The sequence below is a fragment of the Amphiprion ocellaris genome, chromosome 19, assembly GCF_022539595.1.
Source record: "Amphiprion ocellaris isolate individual 3 ecotype Okinawa chromosome 19, ASM2253959v1, whole genome shotgun sequence".
Lineage (NCBI taxonomy): Eukaryota > Metazoa > Chordata > Actinopteri > Pomacentridae > Amphiprion > Amphiprion ocellaris.
This window is the reverse complement of record NC_072784.1, coordinates 6,075,106-6,098,681: the sequence shown is the minus strand read 5'-3', so window position 1 is coordinate 6,098,681 and position 23,576 is coordinate 6,075,106. Positions and strand designations below refer to the sequence as shown.

Here is a 23,576-nt window from a genome sequence, read left to right as displayed (position 1 = left end):
TTTCTTTTTGAGATTAAATGGGTCAATATATAACTTTTTGTATCATAGTTGACATTTTTGCTGTTTTCAGGCCTAAAATCAACATGGCCGCCTATAACCAAACACCACATGACATTTTTACAGAAAGATTCTTCTAAATATTAGATATACAATTAGGTTAGATTGAAATTGAAAGTTATTTATAAAGATATTGTAGTAAACCTGTTGACATGCCATAAATCCACACTTGACTCACACACTACTTTATATTAAATAACTCAGAAAGCCTTGGAGTCTTGCCAGTCTTTTCTTCAGGAGGAAATGACATCATGTGGAGCAGGTCATGTGATCTGGAATTAACACACTTCCTTGAGAGGTGTTTTTGTAATGGGGAACTTAGTTCAAAGTGATTTCTCAGACACAGATACAATTTGTTATTTTCCATATAAAATCTGATATATTGCCAAAAAAGAAACATGTCATGATTATCTCAACTTAATAAAAAGAGGACGATCAAAATTACTCTTGAATGAGCTCATTTTATTATTGTTTAGCTGATTAGAAGGTGGTTGTTATTAAATTCAGATGGTTATTTGGTTGACATTTTAGTGAAATCCAGTCATTTTTTATTAATAAGTGATTCTTTCCATAATAAACAATTATGGCATTTGTGAACACATGACCATGATGAACATAAAAAACATTTATATTTTCCTTATTTTTAATAAAAATGTAAGCAAGATATATCCCATGGACTTGAAAAGTCCCATTTTCTTTAGCAGAGCAGCTGTCAACATGATGGATGAGAGAAAGAACAACATGGAGGAAAAGTTGAAAACACCAAAGCAGACAAGACACGAAACAACAAAGCTGAGACACAAAGCAACAAAAATGAGACACTAAACGACAAAAACAAGACAGGAAACAACAAAACTTAGACATAAAATGACAAAAACATGACACAAGTTGACAAAAACGAGAAATTATTTTTGAATAAGCTCATTTTATTATTGTTTAGGTAATTAGAAGGTGGTTGTTATTAAATTGGGATGGTTATTTAGTTGACATTTTAGTGATATCCAGTCATTTTTTATTAATAAGTGATTGTTTCTATAATGAATAATTCTGAAATTTGTAAAGACATGATCATAATGAACATAAAAAATATAGTGTTTTTTTTTTTACTTTTAATAAAAATGTATGCAAGATATATCCCATGGACTTCAAAAGTACCTCAATTATATGTTGACCCATATGATACTACAGCACTTTGAATTGTTTTATCTGTTTGCATCTGTAACCAGCTGAACTCTTGGAGAAAAGACTCTTAATCTCATTGAACTTTTTGCTCATTAAGCGAAGGTTAAATGAATAAATAAATCAGACCTGTGTAATGTCCGCCATGCATCCCTCCATGGTGGTTGCAGACGGCATACAGATCGTACAGGAAGTCAGGAGGAGCCAGGTCCGGCCGTCTGGGCTGCTTCCAGCCCGGTTGGAGAGGTGGCTGATGGGTGCTGTGGCCACGGTGCACCATGTGAGGCGTCAGGTCCAGGCCCGCCAGGGGGAAATGCACGAACGTGGTGAGCTTGTTCCGTCGCTCGCCCACCTGCCGGAAGCGCTTCAGGTGCAGGATGAGGATGTCTGGCAGCGTCCACAGGCTCATCTTCACCACGCCCTGCTGCAGCTGCTTACAGTGGGGGCACTTCCAGGCATCGTCTGGGGCGAGCTGGAGGAGAAACCAGAGGGGACCAGAGTTCTTTCTGATAAATCAATATCTGGTCCTTCTTAGATTTCCTAATTCCACATATTAATATTCTTAGAAATTCTCAGATTTTGTGCATGAGCATTGATCAGCTCAAATTTAAACATGGCGGTACATTTTTAAGCTGTTGCCATGGTTACAACTTTTGTTCACTTTAACCACTTGCCCTCTGATTGCAGTCCTGAACACTGGGAAGTGTTGAGTGGTTCTTCTCAAGCAAAGTCATTCACCTAAACCATACACCAAAGTGCTGAAGATTTTCTCTTGGACATAATTGTTCACGTCAAGTTTCGCTTTTCATTTACTACACAACACAACCAAGTACATCTGATTGTCCCAGACTCATTCTACATGTTCTGCAGGGCGGCAATGTGCATAAAAGCAAATCACAAAGAGCTAACTTCAGGGACAACATTTTGCTTTGATTATCTTTCTAACTTTATGTCATGCTGTGAAACCTCTGGATAAAGGATGTGATAAATCAGACTCTAACAGCATCAGTAAGTCTGCTGACAACACAGCAGTGGTGGGTCTGACCTTCAACAACAACGAGGAGGACTATTTGAGAGAGATCGCCCACCTGGAGGACTGGTGCAGAGGCAACAGCCTACCCCTGAATGTCAGCAAGACCACAGAGCTGATTGTGGACTACAGCAAGACGCAGCAGAGGACATACCACCCACTCAGGATCAGCGGGACAGAGGTGGAGAGATTTGAGAGCTTCAAGTACCTGGGTGTTAACATCATGCAGGTCCTAATGGGATCCTGTCACATCAACACCCTGGTGAAGAAAGCTCCACAGCGTCTCTACCACCTCAGATGTCTGAGGGACTTTAAGCTTTACTCTCAAGGTGCTCAGGAACTTCTACACCTGCACCACTGGGTGTTCTGGCTGGGAGTATCACCACCTGGATGGGCAGCAGCACCCAGCAGAACTTCTTGGCCCTGAGGAGGGTGGTCTGCTCCATCAGAACCACCCTCCCCAACCTGCAGGACATTTACAACAGATGATGCAGGTTAAAGGCCAGGAAGATTGCAAGTGAGCCCATACACCCCAGCCACAGACTGTTCTCTCTGCTGCCACCAGGGCGGCGTTACTGCTGCCTGAAGGCAAACAGAGAAGATGAGGAGGAGCTTCTTCCCACAGGCTGTCCACCTGCTTTCTTTTTCTTTCTATCTATTCATATATACATAGATATATATATTTTATGTGTATTTTTTATCTTTTATTCTTATTGTTTAAGAATTTAAAGAATTTTAAGTTTATTTCACTGCTCATTATACTATGTATAATTGTGTTTGTAGTAAAGAAAGGTCTTGAATCTTCTTATAATCTTCATTATTGTTTGGCTTAGACAGAACGGCACACTGACGAGTGATAAAATGCAATCAAAAAATCGTCCTGATGTAAAGGTTGTACGAGAAGTACTGGGATAATCATTTAAATATGTAAATTAAAACACTGATTATTAACTGACTGCTCAGTTTCGACAGCCTGGGCTGAACTCAGACTGACAGCAGTGCCTATCTTTTTGCCTGGAGCTCCACCTGGTGGAATACAGAAGAAAATCACATATAGTCAGTAAAAGAGCATTCAATGGGAACCAAGCTGCGGGTAATTTTTCATTGCTTTGATATAATGATGCAGCCAGACAGCTTTTATAGGAGTTGCTGTGGATTCATTTTGATTAATCACAATTAAATATTATTCATTTTAATCTACATTAATTGCAGAGAAAAAGGGAATATATATGCACTTAAGGTGTTTGTTAAGCACCTTTAAAGGTTCATGTTAGAATCCCAGACTAACGGCGAGTCTGTCCAAGAGCTGAATCTAAATTCAACCAGTAAAAAGACATACCAACTGATTCTTCATGTTTGGACCTTTTCTGAGGAGATAAACTGTCAGACTGCAAACAAACTACCAGGTTAAGGATAGAATATTGATTTCAATGTATGATATCAGCATAAATGATAGAATCCAGGTTCTGCTCATTTATTGTCGTTTGTTTGCAGATTAACATGAAGCTGAATCACAAGTTTGTCGACAGTCAGAAACAAAACAAACCAACAAAATGACACGTCACCATCTAAGATGAATAAAATGACTACTGACTGGAATAAAACATGATCATATGTCTCAAAAAAAACCAACCAAAAACCACAAATACAACATAGTCTGTACATATATCTCTGTCAAAGAAACATGAAGCACATTGGAATAGAAAGCTGAGTTTTCCATCACCTCAGCTGGTTCCATAAATGCATCACTAACATAGGATTGAATAAACATGAATTCAAATGAGAGGAAAACAATAAAACACAATAAAAGTCACTTCCTGCTACATTTCCACGCACATTTTAAATCAGAAAATAGTTTCTGAGAAGCTGAAAGGTGAAAACATGGAAATATTTACAATAAAATGTTGAAAATAAAACACAGAATTTGATGATTTCCTGTGTGAAGCTGAGACAGATGCGCATTTTCTGTTTGTTGTTGATGTTTAAATATTTCAGCTGTAAAAACTGCATCGCTCAGCGGTTCAGTGACGAGTCAGAAAACTTGTCAGGAACAACAGAAACCTCCATCAAACATCACTTATTCTGTCCTGATGCTTTAAAAGCAGACTCAATGTGTAGCTGCTTCCACACTGAACCAACAACAGTCTCGTGGGGAAGTTTCACCTTCATGAAAATCAACATCAAGTCCACAACGATACAACATCTGCTGTCTGATGTGTGTCGGGACTCAACAAAACATCTGCACACCCAAACTGGATCAAAACACACTTTACACTTGTTGGTCCTGTGGAATAAATCCTCTCTACTGACTGAGAGCACAAACTACATCTGGGCTGGAAACGTCCAGACAAATCAAAGTCATATTTTAGTGAAGAAAGTCAGAGATGAGCAGAAGAAGAAATGAGAAGATCAAGGAGTGCTGATGCTCACTGTTTGATTGACAGCTGATCTCTGTGCTGTAGAAATGAAACAACAATGAGCCTTGAGCAACAATGATGGAGACTAAATGAGTGAAAGAATCAAAGACACAGTCAGACTCACTGCACCTTCAGTTACCTCCGTCTACTTCACTTCACACAACTCAGCACTTGTACCATAAACCCAGAGTCCAGCATGTAGCGGCTCAGTGAATGTGGTGTGGACTCTGTGGAGGAGAGTCATGGTTTCAGAGACGCTGTAGAAAGACAGAATACCTGCTCTGTGATCCAGGTACACTCCTATTCTGGAGGACCGAGGACCTGACACACAAGTTTGGATGTCGTTGTGTCTAAAACTATAACCGTAGTGGGAACATTCTAATGCCCAAGATTTGTAATTATATCCAAATCCACATTCAGCCCCACCTCCTGCTCTGCTGATATTCTTGTATGAAACCGCTATAAAAACTCCTCCTCTGCTCCACTCCACCTCCCAGTAACAACGTCCAGTCAGGCTCTCTCTGCTCAGGACCTGCTGCCATGAAACGAATCTATCTGGATGATGAGGATAAGACTGTTGTTGACCCTTATATGTTACTTTTCTGTTCCCTTCAGATAATAACAGGTTTCTGTTTGCTGTGTTTGGATCCAGAGTGATTTGACGTGAATATTTCAAGAATCCAGCTCTGGTCTTTGGTTCTAGTCCTGGTCCTGGTTCTGGTGCTGACAGTAAAACATCTGGCTGAGTGATTGTCAGTGAGATGTTTGTCCAGGTGTCCTTCAGAATGTCCTGTAGTTTACCTCTGAGCTCTTTCACAGCTGCTGTCACATCCTCAAAGTGTCTCAGAGGACGGATGTTGATGCTGGATGAGTGTGTGGACTCACTGAGTGCTGACACTGAGGGGTAGTTGTGGAGAAACTGGCTGTGATCTGGTGTATCTGAGAGCTGCTTCAGCTCAGCGTCTTTCCTCTCCAGATCTCTGATCTCCTGCTGCAGCTTCACCTGAAGCTCTTTGACTCCACTCACTTCAGTCTCCTGCTGGGATCTGATCTGCTGCTCCACATCTCGGCCTGTTTTCTGGATGAGATGGATCATCTGGGTGAACATCTTCTCACTGTCCTCCACTGTTTTATCAGCAGAGACCCTGATGTCCTTCAGCTCCCATTGAAGCAGCTTCACATCTTTCTGTCTGTCCTGGATCCTCTGCTGGATGTTCAGTCGACTCACCTCCAGCTTCTTCTGCCTCTCCGTCCTTTCTGCTGCAGCTGAGACTGTGTCGTGGCCTTTATGTTGGTCCACAGAGCAGAGATAACAGATAGACTGCTGATCAGTACGACAGAACATCTTCTTCACCTCATCATGACGAGAGCAGATGTTCTCCTGGAGGTTCTTGGAGGGTTCCACCAGCTGGTGTTTCTTTAATGGAGGTACATCATAGTGAGGCTGAAGGTGATTCTCACAGAAAGAGGCCAAACAAACCAAACAGGACTTGAAGGCTTTCAGTTTTTTACCAGTACAGGAATCACAGGCCACATCTTCATCTCCAGCATAGCAGTGATCAGCAGCAGCAGCTTGGAGTCCAGTCTTCTTCAGCTCCTCCACTAACTCTGCTAACATGACGTTTTTCTCCAGGACAGGCCTCAGTGTGAACATCTTCCTGCACTGAGGGCAGCTGTAGATTCTCTTCTGGTCCTCTCCATCCCAGTGGGCTGTAATACACTTCATGCAGTAGCTGTGTCCACAGGAAAGACCCACCGGATCCTTCAAGAGATCCAGACAGATGGAACAAGAGAAGGTTTCTCGGTCCAGCTGAACTCCTTTCTGAGCCATTTCTCCTCTCACTACCAGCGACTGTGTGAGTTTCACTTTCTCCTTCCTGAAACTAGTCTGAGCTGTGATCTACAAATCACGTGTTCCTGCAGTGAACGGGGCCTGGCAGCTCTTCCACGTCACCACATGTTGGTTCCACCCATCTTCAGAGTGCAGATCTGAAGGGGAGGAACCAGGAAACGTGTGGACAGAGTGGAGCAGCTGTGTTAGAGAGCAGGAAGAAGACGAGAGTTATCAGGCTGAGATCTGATAAATATATAGCTCTGACAGATACATAGCTGTATGAACAAAAAACAGAAAGATAAAAATATACATATATAGAAAATATGATTTTAGATCAAAAGATTTAATTGTAAAGGTAATCAATAATATACATTTATTTATCTCTCTCTCTCTCTCTCCAGCTATAGGCTGTTATATGCATATAACATGGAGATAGAATAGAACAGAATAGAGTTTATTACCATTTACAAGAAACAGGTACATTGAACTGAATCATTAAGTATGACAAAAATAATTTAAAATACTTTGACATACACATAGTTGACATATAATGTCATACAGTATTCTGCATTCAGTTGTTTATGTTTTTGCAGAATCCAGTATTGCTCACTGGTTGGTCATTACATTTTATTAGTTTGATTTCACTGTTTAAAATGATGCCACCTCTTTTCAGACAGAACCTGTGATAATAAAACAATACAAAATTTTTAGTTCCGTGTTAATAAAGCACTTAAAGCTTTAAGTATGGCTAAATGCTTTTTTCAAAATTAAATATATCACTCCTTAGGTGGTAGTGGCCCCAAGTTCAGTAAAGTTGGAAAGATATTCACAGATTCGGACTTCCAGCATCAATAACTCATTAGATATAGGTTGTCAAAACATAAACGGTGCCTCTTTCCCATTGTTGCAAGGCAGACAATGTGCTACAAGCCCAGTTTTATCAAAAGTAGCTGTCTTTCAAGCTACAGGAATAACATTGGTGTCTATGGAGTGAACAGGGTCCGTCTGCAATTTGCAAAACCACTGCAACAGTAAAGAGGGACAAATATTCAATAACTTCACTCTTATACATTGTAGTGTCACTAAAATCACTGCAGCCTTCAACTGGCTCCTGTTGACACCAATGTTATTCCTGCAAATTGAAAAACAGCTACCTTTGATAAAACTGGACTTGTAGCACATTGTCTACCTTACAATGATGGGAAAGAGGTATTGTTTATGTTTTGACAACATTCATCTGAGTTATTGATGCTGGACGTCTGAATCTGTGAATATCTTTCCAACTTTATTGAACTGTGGCCCCGAGCAGCTGTGGTGGGCGTTCTTTATTTTCATTTCTGAAAGGCGGCAACCCTAGGATCAACCAATGTTTTTGTTTTTTTTTATGTCTGCTGTTCTGTTCTATCACTTTAACTGCCCACTAAGATCCATATCTTGAAACATGGGTGTCAAACATAGGGCAGAAATGTAAAAAATACAGAGAAGGCACTGAACATTGTGCAATATAATGTCAGCAAGCAGCTTCAGTACAAAACGGTTTGATTTGGTTGATGCACTGCCACAACTTTAATGTATTTTTTATGTATAAATTTACAAGGCACAGGGAGAACTTAACCTTCCTCCTCACTAGTTCCCACTTTAGCTTGTGTGGTGTGTCAGTTCAGGTGGTCAGGATTACTAAACAGATTTGGACATGAATGTACATTTAAAATAATTTCTAGATCTTGACATGTTGTTTTGATCATAAAGTAAAACACTACATTGTTCAGTTCCAGATACCTGTGACACACTGTGATCTGTACGTTAGAATGCACGTGTAAATGATAAACTGAGGCATAATATTGTTGTTGAATTCATTTTTCTAAAGAAATTTCAGGTTGTTCACATTTTGTAAAAAGATTTCAGAATACTTGGACTGTTTTGCACTTAAACAAAGGGAAAAATTCTAAGTTATCCTTATTTATAGGCTATTATGTTATGATTTTACTGGTCCGGCCCACTTGAGATCAATTTGGGCCCTGAACTAAAATTATTTTGACACCTCCGTCTTAAAGCATTATTAATTATTGTTTTCCAGACTCTGTTTCATGATAATCTGTGACTACCTTCTAACTTAGCGTCTAGATGTTAGCATAGCCTTAGCCACTGTGAGAGAAGCTAATTTCCTGGTTTGTGGAGAGGGAAGGGTGCATCAAACCTGAAGTAGTGCATTTAATTTATCAGTAACTGATCAATAAAAATAATGATACCGATAATCTGAAAAATGCAAAGTATCGGTAAATATAATCAGCCCGGCCAATAATCAATCAATATCTAGTTCATTGCACTTTTTTCCCAAACTCTTTCATATAGATTTCATCTCTACAGTCTTTAGGAGTCTGTCCAAGAGCGTCAACTAAGTCCACAGCTGAATCTAAGTTCAACCAGTAAAAAGACATACCAACTGATTATCTTTTTACATATAAAACTGATGTATTTTATATACACTGTTCAATGACAATTCTAATAACTTCCTGTTTGAATGTGGTTGAATGGGGGTGGATGTGCTGTTAAAATACATCTGTATGAGCTGAAAAGAACCGTTTCTGCAAAAACTTCTTTCAGAAAAATAGTAATGACTGGATGTAACTCCAGTTATGTGAATACATACGACCCTCCAACAGATTTTACTGCTGATTATAAGAGGCCACCCATTGGCTCCACCCATGTTAGACACAAAATGAATTCAGTAATCACATCTTGCAAATTTTACAAAAGGTTTTCTAATGCTCACATTCAACTAGCTTCAAATATCCAAATGTTTAAAGTCTAAATAATGTGCAAAATGTCACTTTGCTCCATTCTGCTACATCTGCATACAAAAAACGGAAACATAAACCGCTAAATGGTCCATAAAACAGCGGGTTCCTCATTTCGTTACTGAGTAACCTGCAAGATAAGAAATAAATGTCACTGTGGATGAGAAGGTGTGGACAAAATAGAGGATAAAAGCTGCTTCAGACCCAACAGTGATACATTATATTGTAATTCAAGTCACTGTGTTACTAATAATAACTATTTCTTGCTGGAAGAGAAATGTTGTCAGGGATCTGGCACAAGAAGTGAACTTGAACTGTGAAGTATTTTGGTGTCTTTAGTGCATTTTGGCTGTGTAAATAAACACTGGTAAAGTCAAAGCTGTACAAAAAACAAATATCCTCTCTTGGTGATTCCATTCAGTCCTTTTACTGTGTGCATTGCTGCTTTCTATATATAAATACTGTATAGCAACGATTAACAATTTACTGAAAATGTAAAATTGTAAACCAGTTCACATTCTGAATGCCTGTGTGACATGCTCTTAACAAGAAGTGAAACGTACCACAACAAACCTACCCAAAAAGCACTAAAATAACCATGTTGCTCTCAGTGATTGATGGCTGAACACAGCAGGGGATTTTGGATGAGCAGCACAGAAACAAATGGACAACTGTTGAATCAGTAACACTCCAAATGACAGCAGAAGCCTGTTCAAAGCCGGTCTAACGTGGCCTTTCACTGGCCACTTTAACGGCAGAGGAGAGGATGCATGCACTTGACGTGTTGCTGAAAATAAATACCCTTTTCCTGGTTGATTGCTACCATTCTACTGCCTGGCCCAAACAAAGCCTGTTTATTATGAACAAACAAGTTTCCTCTTTTTACAGTCAGTGTTTCTAACCATGTGTGTGCCATTTATTCCAGACAAATAAGATTTTAATACCTCAGAAATAGTGGAAAGTCATTTTGCCCCAATGGGTTACTGTGGTATCTCTACTAGGTGACAAATTAAAGAAAAAACCTGAACTCTTGACTCCTACAATGAGGGGATCTGGTGGCTCTGTTATGATGATGATTTGCTGCAATGGTGGTCTACTTTTCCATGCATTTTCCTTCACTTCTCTGTGATCAGGTATCAACAGGTGAAGCAAAGCATTCCAGACCAGACATTCATTTCCCCAGCAATATTTTCCAGTTTTTCCTGGAGGATCCAGAGGAGTTCCCAGGCCAGATGAGATATGTAAGTCCTCCAGAGAATTATGAGGGTCAGTATATAATTGAGGGACTTTTGAAGTTCATGGGATATGTCTTGCACATATTTTTCTTAAAAATACAAAAATGAATGTTTTTATGTTCATTATGATCATGCCTTTACAAATTCCATAATTATTTATCATGGAAACAATCATTTATTAATAAAAAATGACTGGATACCACTAAAATGTCAACTAAATAATCGTCCCAATTCAATAACAACCACCTTCTAATTAGCTAAACAGTAATAAAATGAGCTTATTCAAAAATAGTTTTGATTGTGATAAATTATTAAATTGAGATAATCATGACAGATATTTCTTTTTTGCCAATATATCAAATTTTATATGGAAAATAACAAATTGTGCAATTTTCAACTAAGTTCCCCATTACAAAAAACACCTCTCCAGGAAGTGTGTTAATTCCAGATCACATGACCTGCTCCACATGATGTCATTTCCTCCTGAAGAAAAGTCTGGCCAGACTCCAAGGCTTTCTGAGTTATTTAATATAAAGTAGTGTGTGAGTCAAGAGTGGATTTATGGCATGTCAACAGGTTTACTGCAATAGCTTTATAAATAACTTTCAATTTCAATTTTACTCAATTGTATAAATAATATTTAGAAGAATCTTTCTGTAAAAATGCCATGTGATGTTTGTTTATAGGCGGCATGTTGATTTTAGGCCTGAAAACAGCAAAATGTCAACTAAGATACCTGTCAACTATGTTAGAAAAAGTCCCGCAATTATATATTGACCCATGAGTCTACTCTGGGGTTTCCTTCAAGTTGAACAGGTCCAGAAACCCAAGGAAGATGCCTGATGGCATCCTAGTCACATGCCTAAACCACCTTAGCTGGTTCCGTCTCCTAGGCTGTAGCTCGGCCGCCCCACGAGTTTGTACCAGACCATCGTGGTGAGGAGGGAGCTGAGGGTAAAGCAGTCAATCTACATTCCAAACCCCCCCTAAGGTCATGTGCTCTGGATAGTGACTGAAAGAATGAGATTTTAAATACAAGCAGCCTTAGAGGTGATGTAAGGGTCAAATCAACGCAAAGTTGTTCTGATCATGAAACACTTCTATCCAGATGGGAGTGGGTTCCTCCAGGATGAGTAGTTTAGAATGACAGAGATGTCTCTAGATCTCAACCTATCTGATCAGCTATGGGAGATTTTGGACCAACACAGTGCTCTCCACCATCATCAGAACACCAAATCAGGAAATACAAAGAATGGTGTTCATCCCTCCAGTAGAGTTTCAGAAACTTGGAGAATCAATGACCAAACACTTTTTGAGTCACTATATGTTAGATTTTCCTTTAATTTGTCACCTATCTGTAAATTTAAACTATTGGATATTTTGCACACTGTTTCGATAATTCTAGCTGCTAAAATGCTGTCCATTTTCTTCCGTTTATTAAACAAGAGATAAGCAGAAACTTTCAATTATGGCCAGGGCCACCCAACTTAAATCATGCAAAAATAAAAATGTGGCTAATTTTGTAGCTTTTGCCACAAGATTAACACGAATTTTAAACTGCAATCAGTTACCCAGTTTAGGCATGTGTACCCATAGTGTCTTACAAGAGTAGATTAAGGAGGGATTCGTGAGGCTCTGTGTCTGTACTGCATAATAACACACCTGCTCCTCTTTGGTGTAGAGCTGGAAGCACTCATCCAAGGTGCAGCTGTACTGCTGGACGTGCTGCTGCTGCTGGTTCCTCACGCTCTCGGCATCCTTCACCACCTCCTCGTGAATGTTACCAAACAGGCTGTGGATCAGGATGTAAAGAGTAAGGCTAATACAGCACATGCTACAGTAACACAGCAGTAATGTAATGCAAAATGCACTGACCAGTCTTTGATTCTGTGTTCCCACTCAATGATGAGCTTCACGTGTGGAGGTCCTCCTGAGCCGCAGAGCTTCAGAGCTCTAAAAGACAGAAGAATCAGTCAGCAGATGTAGAGGAAGGCGCATCAGTACAAAAAGACTCCTCTTTTATCAACAGTCTTCTTGTTTATTGCTACTATGCTGTTTAAAATGTGCTGCAGTTTGAAGCTAAAGGACATTTTCAGTTAATCTACTGCAACATTAAATATGTGTACTGAAGCTTTTAAACCACTAGGTGTCAGCATTGCTGCAGTACTTCATGAAGGATGAGTGGCTTAACCCTGTAAGACCCAAATATTGAAAAAAAAGAGCAATAAATAAATAAATAAATAAAAAACAAACAAAAACAACAATAATAATGCATACATATAGAAACCCAAATATAGAATATAAAATTAGCAAAAGAATAAAACTGAAAAAAATTATAAATATGTATAAATCCTAAAATAGAAAAAATTAAACTAAAAATAAAAAAAATATATTTTTTGCTCACTTTTTCTATATTGGAGTTTTTTTATTTATATATATACACACACACACACACACACACACACACACACACACACACACACACACACACACACACACACACACATACATATATACACAATAGAAAATAATACAAAATTATAAAAAATTATTTAAAAAAAAATAAGCTAATGTATTTTCGCAACAGTGGGTTGTACCTGGTTAATACAGGGGTTCGACAAAGACGGACAAATATTCAATTTAACAGGTACTACTGAAAAACAATACATAAGGAGTTTTAGAGGAATTTTAGAAATGAATCTTAGTGGTGAAAAAACAAAATCATCATGGCCACCCATTAGCTTTTTTCAATTGCATGTCACAATCTTCATTAGATCACTGTGTGAAGCAAAAAGCTCAGGAAAAGGATAATTAATTGACACTTGTTAACAGTTAAATTGGTGGTTTGTTGATGCTACTGGGACAACACAAATGAGTTCAATCATATACAGCTGATACTGAAAGGAAGAGCTAGTCTGGTAAACGGTGCAATGCCGATTTATACCTGTTTTCACTTAGCTGTGATGTATAGTAGATATAGTAGATTTACCTGCAGCTGATAATTTATAATTTTAATTATTTAATGAAGTTAATTCTGTTGTTAAAGATACATAAATGTGCACAACTCTTTCTCTTTGGAGACACTCGTATAGATGCTGCTGCTGTTTGATGCTGTATATATTTGACTTACGTAGAGGAACGACTTTCACTAACAGCTGTAAGCAACAAACTGAACTTCAACCCCTGTTAACATTTAGTTATAACCTGGACTACATTTCTTATAGGTGAGTCTCAATAATCTGATCTCTCTGTCTTCACTGCAGTACAGTTGTATTTTTATGGACATTTCAGTGGTCGAGTGGCTTTACTTAGGTACAGAAACCCTTTCAGTGTAGCACGTTAGCAGACTAACATTTGCTAATGAATCCATTATTGTAGAAGAATTTCTAGCTCACGGTGGCAGGAAAGTAAAAGTCACGGGATCACCAATGATTGCAGGGTTTATCTACAAAGATGCCATGGTAATCCATTTAATAATGGGTGAGAATTTTCAGTACTGATTATCCAAAAAAAACCAACACCATCATCAATAAATCGAAGCTGACATGACTAAAAAGCTGCTGACAAGACAGTTTTAGAGTACATTTTAGGGATGGGGTCATTAATCCTTTTGGTAAAAGACAAACACTCATGTATGTGACATTACACACTAACAGAGACAGTTTACTGAGGCCAATAAACATGAACAAAGTAGACCGAAACTCTAGCACTAGTGCATTCTTGCACTGTTTGATGTGGGTTGACTTGGGGACAGAGCATATTTCTGAATCATTAGAGTTCAAACACTATCATTACATGAGTTTCTAGGATACAGTGTGCTGCAACATTTGCATATCAAAAGATTTCAAAAGCATTTGCCCCCATCAGCACCATTCAGCAAATGAATGAACTGTTCTTAGCAGCTACACAAATGGAAGTCTTTTCAAGACCTTGCCAAAATGCCCCTTTGAAACAGCAATTCGCTTCTGCAACTGAAAGCCATCAGGCATGCATTTCCAAAGAAAGATAAAGTGCCTGCACACGTCAGTCGTGGCTGTACAATCTAGTCTAACCTTTACAGTTTCAAGATATAAAAAGAACACACAAAAAATAAAAACCTTTGACTTTAGAACATCTGAAAAAACATCAATCACCAAACAATGTTGGACTTTAACAGAAACGCACAAGGTTTTATGTCAAAACATCTTCATTACCTGCCTGTAGCTGTAGCCCAAGAAACACTCGGTTAAATTAGATTATGGAAGATATAAATTGCATTAAAACTGATTACATTAGATCAAATTTGAATGAGCTTGTGGGAACATTAGGTCATTTTGGTGCTGAAAGTTTTGAACATTACTGGTCAAGCCACAACTTAAAAACACATTTAGAGTAATCTGACAACCCATTAGTCTAATAACAGAAGAATGTAATGAGCAGACAGCCAGTCGACTAAAACAAGACCTGCAGGAAAGTTCTGATGAGCTCGTAAAACATGGAACAGTCATGAATCTGTATTTACAGTCACTTCAGAGAACTTCAATTTGTGCTTGCAAATGTATATTCTCACAGTCATTATTTGTCCTTATTAGATAGTGACAGGAAACGTGGAGAAACAGAACATTGGAATCATAAGCAGAGACTCTCCTGATTGTATTTTCACCCCTGTGATATGTATGTATGTATGTTTATATTGAAAACTGAATACTGAAGTCTCATTTATACACAAATATTCAGACTCTTAATTCAGTACTTTGTAGCTGCCTCCGTGGCATCTGCTACTGCGTTGAGTTTCTTAGGTTAGTCTCTACAGGCTTTTGCAACAGATTTAAGTGGTTTGTCCCATTCTTGCTGGCAGATTTTGTCAGGCTTCTTATAATTGGATGGGAAGCATCTGTGAACTGCCATCTCTCCACAGATGTTCTGCTGGGCTTTTCCATCAGTGATTTAATCACTAAAAACTTTTTTTTTTTTGGTGTCAAAGTTACATATTTTCATCAAAAAATAATCCCCTCCTATCCTAAAATGGCTTGGGTGTAACGCTACAAAATGTGGACCAATTTGGTCCTCATCTCTGTCTCCACTCAGCCCTCCCAACTCTCTGCAGCTCGAGCACACCAGCTCACCCATGACTCTGCTCAAACACTGTAGAGCTACTCTACACTACACAGTGGAAAGCTGTAACGTTGGAGTAATTCAGCTATACATGTGTGAGCAAGAAACCAATTCTGAAGAAGAATAGTGATACAGAAAGCCCCAACAGGGTTAGTTCCCTAGATTTGTTATGTATGAACCTCTGGAAGTGTAAATCAGTGTTTTTAGACTGTTATCAGTACACTACAGTGTCAAGGTAGAAAGCCATGGTGTTAATTGATTAATTTACGCATGATGTCTCTTCCAGTATATAAGAAAACAGCCACTCCAGCATCTTCCTGCCCCTGCTGCCAAGAAGCACCCTATAGCATGATGCTGCCACCACCATGCTTCATTGTAGGGGTCGTGGTAGCAGATGATAAGTAATATCTGGTTTTTGTCAAAGATAGTTCACTTTTTGACTTTCCCAATCAGAGAATCATTTTCCTTAGACTCACTGAAATGCTGTTTGACAAACAAACAGGCTGCGATGCCTTTTACTGAGAGTAATTTACATCTACTTGCTAAACTCTAAACGCTTGTTTGACGACCTACTCTCTGGTTACTCTGTTTGGCTGAATGGCTAACTCAATAAAAATTTCTGGTGATTTTAAAACCACTTCTGTTTCACAATTATTGAGGTCAGTGTGCTTGAGGGGACACTCAGAGCTTTAGGAATGGTTTTAAACCTTTGCCCTAATCTTTGCACCTGAGTTTTATTGTGGAGGTCTACAAACAGTTCCTTGGACTTCATGATTTGTTTTTGTGGCCTGACAATCAGAGTGAATTGTGGGGTCTTGTCTTCACAGGTGTGCATCCTTTTAAACTCTATAGAGTCCTTCAGTTTGCCTCAGGTGGACTCCAATATAGTTCCAGTGGACACATTATGGATTATTAAAGTGAACAAGATGCACTTGATCACAATTAATCACAACAAAGGGTCCCTTATTTTAGATTTTTAATAAATTTGCATAACATTCTTTAAAAAAAAGGGCAGTGTTCTCTGTGTTGTTAGGATATTAATAGCAGACTAATGGGGAAATGCCAATTTTAATAATTCAAAAATATCAAGCATGCAAACATGAAGGGGTCTAAATACTTTCTGAAGCAACTGTGTAGAAAAGTGTCCAAAATCATCCAGCCAAGAAACATAGGATGTTAAACAGCTTGAATCATTATTCACTTTAGTTTGTTGTGAGAGGCTCTGCAAAGCTGCAGAGAGAGACGTAGGATTCAGCAGGAAGCTTAATCAACACTTCATAATTAATAACTTAATGATAATTATATATGTGATAAGCTGTGGCAGTGGAGGGAGAAATCAGCTGGTATATAACAGCAGGTCTTGTTTTTCTATTTGGAGAACATAACAGCAGCACAAGTGTGATGTCAGCCCTCCACCAAAGTTAACCCTCACGTTGTCCTGCGGGTCAAAATTGACCCTTTTTGAAGTCTGAAAATGTGGAGAAAAAAAAAATTTACAGTGAAACTTCTGATGTCCACATTTTCGGGAAATTTTTGAACATTTTTTGGTGGAAAAAAAGAAACGTTAAAAATGTTTCTTATGAACATTCACATAAAAATCAACCAAAATTCAGCGAATTTCGCTGGATTTTGGTTGATTTTTATGTGAATGTTCTTTAAAAAATATTAGAAGTTTTACTGAGATATATGTAATCACTTTAGTTATTTTTAGGATTTTTTGAAAGATTTCTACTCATTTTTTGAAAATATTTACAAGAATTTTCTTGCCAAATTTGGGGGATTTTTTAAAATAAAACTTTTAAGGGAAACTCTAAAGTAATTATTGGAATTTTCTTCCAAAAGGTTTTGAAAATTTTCAGAAATTTGGGGAATATTTTTGCTGAATTTTTGGATTTTTTCAGACATGCAAACGATATTTTTTGGTGCCCGTAAATGAGGACAACAGGAGGGTTAACTCAATGTATTTCCGACCCTCTCACCTGTCGACAGCAGGGTGGTAGAGTGGACGTCCGTCCTGAGGGGACAGGTAGCTGTAAAATGCAGATCCTCCCACCACACGGATGTTGAACAACACTCTGGTATTCTGAAAGAGAGGTAGAAAAAAGCACGGCATGTATGTATTTTTATGGTTTTCATAAACAACAGGCTGTAAACGACAGCACTACTTCACCTGCGGCTGCATTATTGGCTAAACAAGAATGACCTTGCATTTCAGACTCAACACTAGATTATCCTGGAGATGCTGATACCCTTCAGACATACTCACATAAACTACTACATCATATTGTATTGTGTATTCCATGCAGTTGCCATGGCTCTGGATGACTGTGCTGATTGATTGATTAGTCCTTCCACCATCCCCCACACTAAAGTATCTCAAAAACTAATGGCTCGATTGTCATAGGGTCAACTGTCATGGTCCCCAGAAGATGTGCCCTTCTTTCTAGCACCATCCTGATAACATTTGAGTTTGTTTTTCAGAGACTGGATATAAAAGATGGACATAGCCTCTGAATCTGAAAAGTGCAGCGAATGAGGAAGTACCTTCACCTTGCAATCTGTGTACCAGCCAGCAGGGGGCAGCAATTCTGGTTAGAAAAAAAGTTGGATAATACCATAGACTGTATAATAAAGATGGACGTAGAGCCTGGCTCCAAAAATGAAGCCTACCCGAAAGTGTTGAAAACTTGCAGTATCACTCCATCTGCCACAGGACTGGCTCCAAAAAGCTCTGGCTCCATAGACACCAATTCCACACAGGAAAAACTAAAACTTGATAGACTGCTTTTCTACAGCTCAGAATTTTTTGCTCGTTAGTTTTCACGGTCAAAACAAGAGATCAGGTGGCCGATCTGAAAATAAAACAATATTGAATTTTATATAAAGCGTTAAAGTTTTGCGAAGTCAGGGGGTGGGGTTACTTGATTGACAGTCTGATCTGGAATGATTGACAGGTCAGGCAACCTAAACAATTCACCGTAAACCCTGTTCTCCTCGTTTCATTTTTATCTTCACTTTTGGAGGCAAACGTTCTTTGCTGCAGCGTCGGTAAACAGCAAAAGTCGGTAAATGTGGGCGGGACAGAGAGTCCTCGGCTCTCAGTCAGTCTGACCAATCACTGCTTTCCAGCTCCGCCCTCTGAGAATCTTTTTTTTTTGTCTCTGGCTCCAAAAACCCAAGATGGCAACCAGGAAGTAGCAAAATCCTGGCTTAATTTTCTCAGTGCAGAAACCAATGGGTGATGTGACGGTAGCTACGCCCATTTTTAGTATACAGTCTATGGACAATACAGACGTCTATGAGAAAATGACCTTACCTCTCACCTGGTTTACTACCTCAGTAAACATTTTCCTTGTGGGTTCATGGGCTTAGTTGCTAGTTTCAGGTCTCTATCAATACATCATGATGCTCATTTAGTAAATTATGGCCCTATTTAGAGCAAAATTGATGATAAAGCAGGGTATTCTTTAGGGTTAGGCTACCTTGTGACTCCCAAATTCTTGCCATATGAGCATCTACTGTGTCCTTGAGTTGAGTCAGATCCACCCCTTGCTAGTCACATCTTTTTTTTCCAAAGGCTAAGAAGTTGATGGCCAAAATGTGGAATCTCACAGGGCATCTCTCAGGAAGAACTGTAACATCCCGGTGCTCCTCTCGTTTTTCATCTAGCATTAGTAGACAATAAAGTTGGACGCACATCCATTGGTGTGCTGACAAAAGCTTAGAAGAATTAGCCAGAACTCAGACCCTACCACACCCTCCACAACTTGTGAATCCTAAACTAGCCCTACCTTAAAGCATATCCTGTTGTACTGCCTGTTTTCCTCTCAGTAGGGCCATAACTTACAAATGTGCATCATGCTGTCTTCAAAAACTCTCGAAACTAGCAATTGCAACCGTTAAATCATGAGGAAAATGTTTACTAAGATAACAGATCAAGAAAGAAATATGGTAATTTTCTCAAAACTTCTATACAATTTGAATTCTTTTTGCAGTGAGAGGAGTCCATCCCTGCTGGCTGTTAGAAAGAATGAAGGTTTAATTCACTTCCATGTTGGCTTCACTTTTCAGACCTGAAGGCTACGTCCATCTTTTATATACAGTCTGTGGTCTTATAGGATTTCAGGTCTCATCTTATCATCAAAAGATAAAACAAGGTGAGTGATTGGCTTTCAGTGGAAAGTAATTACTTCTAACATCAACCACTACAACATCAGATGAACTGAGGAAGGTGTTTCTCACATTTATTGTCCCCTGTAATATCAGGCTTCGACCAGGGACTGCATCTGGTCTATCAATTCATCTTTCTCCTCTGCTTCCACAATATTTCCAGAAGATTTAAAATTTCTGTGAAAGGCTGGTGCCTTGGTAAATACACAATCACTGATGCATAATGGTATAAATGAGTGTTTACAGTCAACATTTTTTAAAAAAACCCTAAAATTTCCTGTGTTAATATTGTTGTGGCAGCTACAGTTGCAAGAAAAAGTATGTGAACTCTTTGTGATTATTTGGATTTCTGCATAAATTGGTCATAAAATGAGTTTTGATCTTCATCTAAGTCACAATGGACAAAACAGTCTGCTTAAACTAATACCGCACAAAAACTTATATGCTTTTATGCTGTTATTGAACACAACATGTAAACATTTACAGTTCCGGGATGAAAAAAGTATATGAACCGCTAGGCTAATGACTTCTCCAAGAGCTAAATGGAGCCTGGAGTCAGCCAACCTGGAGTCCAATCTATGTGATGATATTGGAGGTGTTGGGTAAAGCTGCCCTGCCCCATAAAAAACACACACCAGTTTTGAGTTTACTGTCCTCAAGAAGCATTGCCTGATGTGAACCATGTCTGGCACAAAAGAGCTCTCAGAAGACCTACGATCAAAAATTGTTGACTTGCATGAAGCTGGAAAGGGTTACAAAAGTATCTCTAAAAGCCTTGATGTTCATGTGTCCATGGTAAGACAGATTGTCTACAAATGGAGAAAGTTCAGCAGTGCTGCTACTCTCTTTAGGTGTGGTCACCGTGTAAAGATGACGACAAGAGCACAGCGTAGAATGCTCAGTGAGGTGAAGAAGAATCCTAGAGTGTCAGCTAAAGACTTACAGAAATCTGTGGCACATTCTAACATTTTTGTCAAATCTACAATAAGTAAAACATTAAACAAGAATGGAGTTCATGGGAGAACATCATGGTGGGAGGCCCTTGCTGTCCAAAAAAAAAAAAACCATTGCTGCACATCTGAAGTTCCACAGCACTACTGGCAAAATATTCTGTGGACAGATGAAACCAAAATTGAATTGTTTGGAAGGAACACACGACACTATGTGTGGAGAAAAAAGGCCCAGCTCACCAACATCAAAACCTCATCCCAACTGTGAAATATGGTGCAGGGGACACCATGGTTTGGGGCTGATTTGCTGCCTCAGGGTCTGGATGAGTTGTTGTCATTGACGTAAAAATGAATTCCCAAGTTTATCAAGACATTTTGCAAGAAAATTGAAGGCCATCTGTCCGCCAACTGAAGCTCAACAGAGGATGGGTGACACAACAGAAGTAAATCAACAAAAGAATGGCTTAAACAGAAGAAAATACACTTTCTGGAGTGGCCCAGTCAAGAGTCCTGACCTCCACCAGAGTGAAATGTTGTGGCATGACCTCAAGAGAGTGTTTCCCACCAGACACCTCAAAGAATTTTGCTGAGGTGAAAGAGTTTTGTAAAGAGGAATGGTCCAAAATTCCTCCTGAACGTTGTGCAGGTCTGATCTGCAACTACAGCAAACGTTTGGTTGAGGTTATTTCTGCCAAAAGAGGGTCAATCGGTTATCAAACCCAAAGGTTCACATACTTTTTCCACCCTGCATTGTGAATGTTTACATGTTGTGTTCATTCTTATCATTACTTTCTGATTGGAGTCATACTGAATCAGCTCTCGGACAAAGAGCTGTTTACACACTCAAGGTCGTATTTAAGCAGACATGTTTACTGTGTGGGCTGGAAAAGTATAAGAAGACAAAGAAGAACAAAGTAGGCCATCATGAAATATAGGCCGAAACCTGCACCTGACATTTTGAGCTCAGCTTGAATCAATATTTAGCATTTCAACAAAGAGCACAGTATTTAGGTGTTTAAAAGTAGGATTTGACTGTAAAAATATACACAAACGCCAACATTATCAGACAATAGCAATAATCTCTCTCATATTCCGCTAAGTGGATTTGAGTTGCGAGGAAAAGTGAAAGAACAAATAAGGTACTAGATGTTTCTGCTCCTCTGAGTATATTACTCTGAGACCTGCTTCGACTGGAGGTGCTTTAGGAATGAAGGGGTGCTTTGCAAAAATGAAATTAATTTCCTCTTGTTCTAGAGAAATGTGGTGTGTAGCTGCCGGCTGAGCTCAAACACAAACACCCACTCCGACTCCTGCGAGGAAAGTTCAGGCCAGCAGGATCTTTTTGATGACGAGGAGCGCAGCGGAGCAGACAGCACATTCCTGGAAAATATTGATATGCTGATCGCAAGAAGCCACTGGAAAGCCCCAGGGAAATTTAGACAATGCTTGTGAAATACTGCCTCATATATGCAATATGCATTTAAAATGTCAGCGCAAGTCAGCTGCTTGAAATGCAGCACTTAGCACGAAAGGCTGGAACTGCTTCATGTCCAAGGAAGCGTTTGCTCTCATGCCCTCATTTTGAGTGCATAAACAGAACAGTTTATAACTCTGACTATATTTTATCTTCTCTCCTGTGTCTTAGCATCATGTTTTTGTGGACACTGCAGGCATCAAAATTCCCTGTGCTGCTGAGGTTCTGTGTGTTTCTTTTCCAGAGAACTTTTCTGCAAGTTCATTATCAGTCTCCTGTATGTAAAAAAAAATGGAATGCGAGACGACGTGTAAACTCAAAATGAGTTTTCTTTTCATTACAGACTTGCTTAGGCTCACTGTGAGTTCCAGTGTAAGGCTTGTGTGTACATGTGGAGACCACCCAAGGAGTCCAGGTTCTTGTTTCAAGAAGCAGCGGAAAGTTCCTTTACAAAATGATACATGCACGTGTGCAGACTTCAAAGGTCTATCGACTGCTTCAACAGCATCACCGGCCTGCGCGTTCGATGTTTCAGGTTGAACTGACATAAAGCTGTCAGGCTTAGAATTTCTCCCCGTGTAGTAGAGTAGAGTAGAGGTGTACGGGATGTTAATGTAAGAAACTGCACATGTGAAGAGACTACATAAGAGGCTCCACACTGCATTATCACAACTTTGTCCATCTTCTGTATGCAGCAACTGAAGGATGCCGTTCAACTGTTGCATTCATGTCTGCAGCGTAAACAGCACCTTTAAGAAGCTTTATTGAATTCTTGTTGTAACCCTGTGAGCCTCAGGTTATTTTCATGGTATTTTCACTCCCTTTACTTTAAAACTTGTATCTTGGTCATTATGAGGACTAGACATACATGTTGTGTCTTGTTTTGTTGTCTATCCAGATCTTCCATCATTTGCTATGATAATACTTTCAGATGTTTAGTTGAGTATGTTCAGTCCTGCAGTGAATAAAATAAAATAAAGAATCATAAAATATTTTCCTCCACTCTAGATCATATTGCTACAGAATTTACATCAGATGTCCACACTGAAATGAAAGCTAACATACTTTTGTCCTAATGGCACATGTATGTTTGTATCCCATTGCTTCAACTGGCATGTTTTCAGTTGTGTCTAATATCAACTTTATGAACACGAGGCTACTTTCAGGATATTTTTATTACCTTCATTTTAAAGCTCTCATCTAGGCCATTATAAGGACTAACTCTGTATGTGTAGAGGAGATTTTTTAGAATCTAGAAATATCAAAACCATTACTGTAGGACAGAGGTGGCAAATGTTTGCTTCCCAAACAAGGCACCTCAAATGGCCACATTGCCTC

General features: G+C 39.0%; 2 protein-coding genes across 2 annotated transcripts in view; both read right to left on the bottom strand.

Moving 5' to 3' along the window:
* usp43b (ubiquitin specific peptidase 43b) overlaps positions 1-23,576 on the bottom strand; it is a 115,598-nt gene that overhangs the window by 13,277 nt on the left and 78,745 nt on the right. The window contains exons 9-12 of the mRNA XM_055005200.1: positions 17,624-17,727; positions 12,426-12,503; positions 12,213-12,342; positions 1,366-1,708 (exon numbers count right to left, since the gene is read on the bottom strand). Of these exons, the coding sequence (XP_054861175.1) occupies positions 1,366-1,708; positions 12,213-12,342; positions 12,426-12,503; positions 17,624-17,727 (655 nt within the window). The remainder of the gene's footprint in view (positions 1-1,365; positions 1,709-12,212; positions 12,343-12,425; positions 12,504-17,623; positions 17,728-23,576) is intronic.
* Positions 3,725-6,662, bottom strand: LOC111568191 (tripartite motif-containing protein 16-like). Its single transcript, XM_023269704.3, has one exon. It carries the CDS (start codon positions 6,512-6,514, stop codon positions 4,829-4,831), a length of 1,686 nt encoding a protein of 561 aa, XP_023125472.2. The 5' UTR covers positions 6,515-6,662; the 3' UTR covers positions 3,725-4,828.